The sequence below is a fragment of the Eimeria mitis genome, genomic scaffold (genome assembly GCF_000499745.2).
Source record: "Eimeria mitis Houghton genomic scaffold, Emh_scaff173, whole genome shotgun sequence".
NCBI classification, from domain to species: Eukaryota; Apicomplexa; class Conoidasida; order Eucoccidiorida; family Eimeriidae; genus Eimeria; species Eimeria mitis.
Window position 1 is genome coordinate 27,836 of NW_013570046.1, and position 684 is coordinate 28,519.

Below are 684 nucleotides of genomic sequence, written 5' to 3' on the forward strand. Positions count from 1 at the left end.
CGTACACGTGACGCAACAGTGGCGCACAGCAGAAGAGGTCGCAGGGGTACAGCAGCCAGACAAGGAGCCACCGCCACAGCAACAGGAAGACGAGCAGCAGCAGCAAGCGCACCCGCAACGGGAGGAACAGCAACAGACCGACCAGCAGCGGCAACAAGGATCACCCGATGAATGCAGGCAAACGGATGACAAAGAAGTGTCTTCTCTTTCCTCAGAGCAGAAGCAACAAGAGGGACAGCAGCGGCAGCACGATGAGGAGCAGCAGCAGCGGCGGCAGCAGAAGCAAACACAAGCAAGGGGGGCTTCTCGGGCCACAGGCCTTACTCTTGGAGCAGCCAGAAGCCGTAAAGCCCCCAGGGCTCCATGATATTTTCTATTTTCACGTGGTGCCTTATGTTTGCTTCCTGTGCCTCTCGGTGTAGTATCCGGCTCACTGCGTCTGTTCCTGTCTTCGTATCGTTTCTGTCTATTCTGGCATGTGTCCGTTGCCCTCCTTATGGGCTTCTTCTTTGTATGCATGTCAAGGAACCGGCTGTACCAGATAGGCGTTGGTGTTCTCGCCACCATCAGGGTCTAGGGTCTCACGGGGACCAGCAGCAGGTGCTACTTGAGATTCGCCTAACATTTTATTTGGGTTTCTGAAGGTCTTCATGTCTGTCCACGGGTGCTTGGCTGCGCAGCTCT

General features: G+C 55.7%; 1 protein-coding gene across 1 annotated transcript in view; it reads left to right on the forward strand.

Moving 5' to 3' along the window:
• EMH_0001940 (uncharacterized protein) overlaps positions 1–367 on the forward strand; it is a gene marked incomplete at both ends in the record, with an annotated part of 5,208 nt that extends 4,841 nt beyond the window's left edge. The window contains 2 exons of the mRNA XM_013495754.1: positions 1–7; positions 60–367. Of these exons, the coding sequence (XP_013351208.1) occupies positions 1–7; positions 60–367 (315 nt within the window). The remainder of the gene's footprint in view (positions 8–59) is intronic.
• Positions 368–684: the final 317 nt, after the last annotated feature.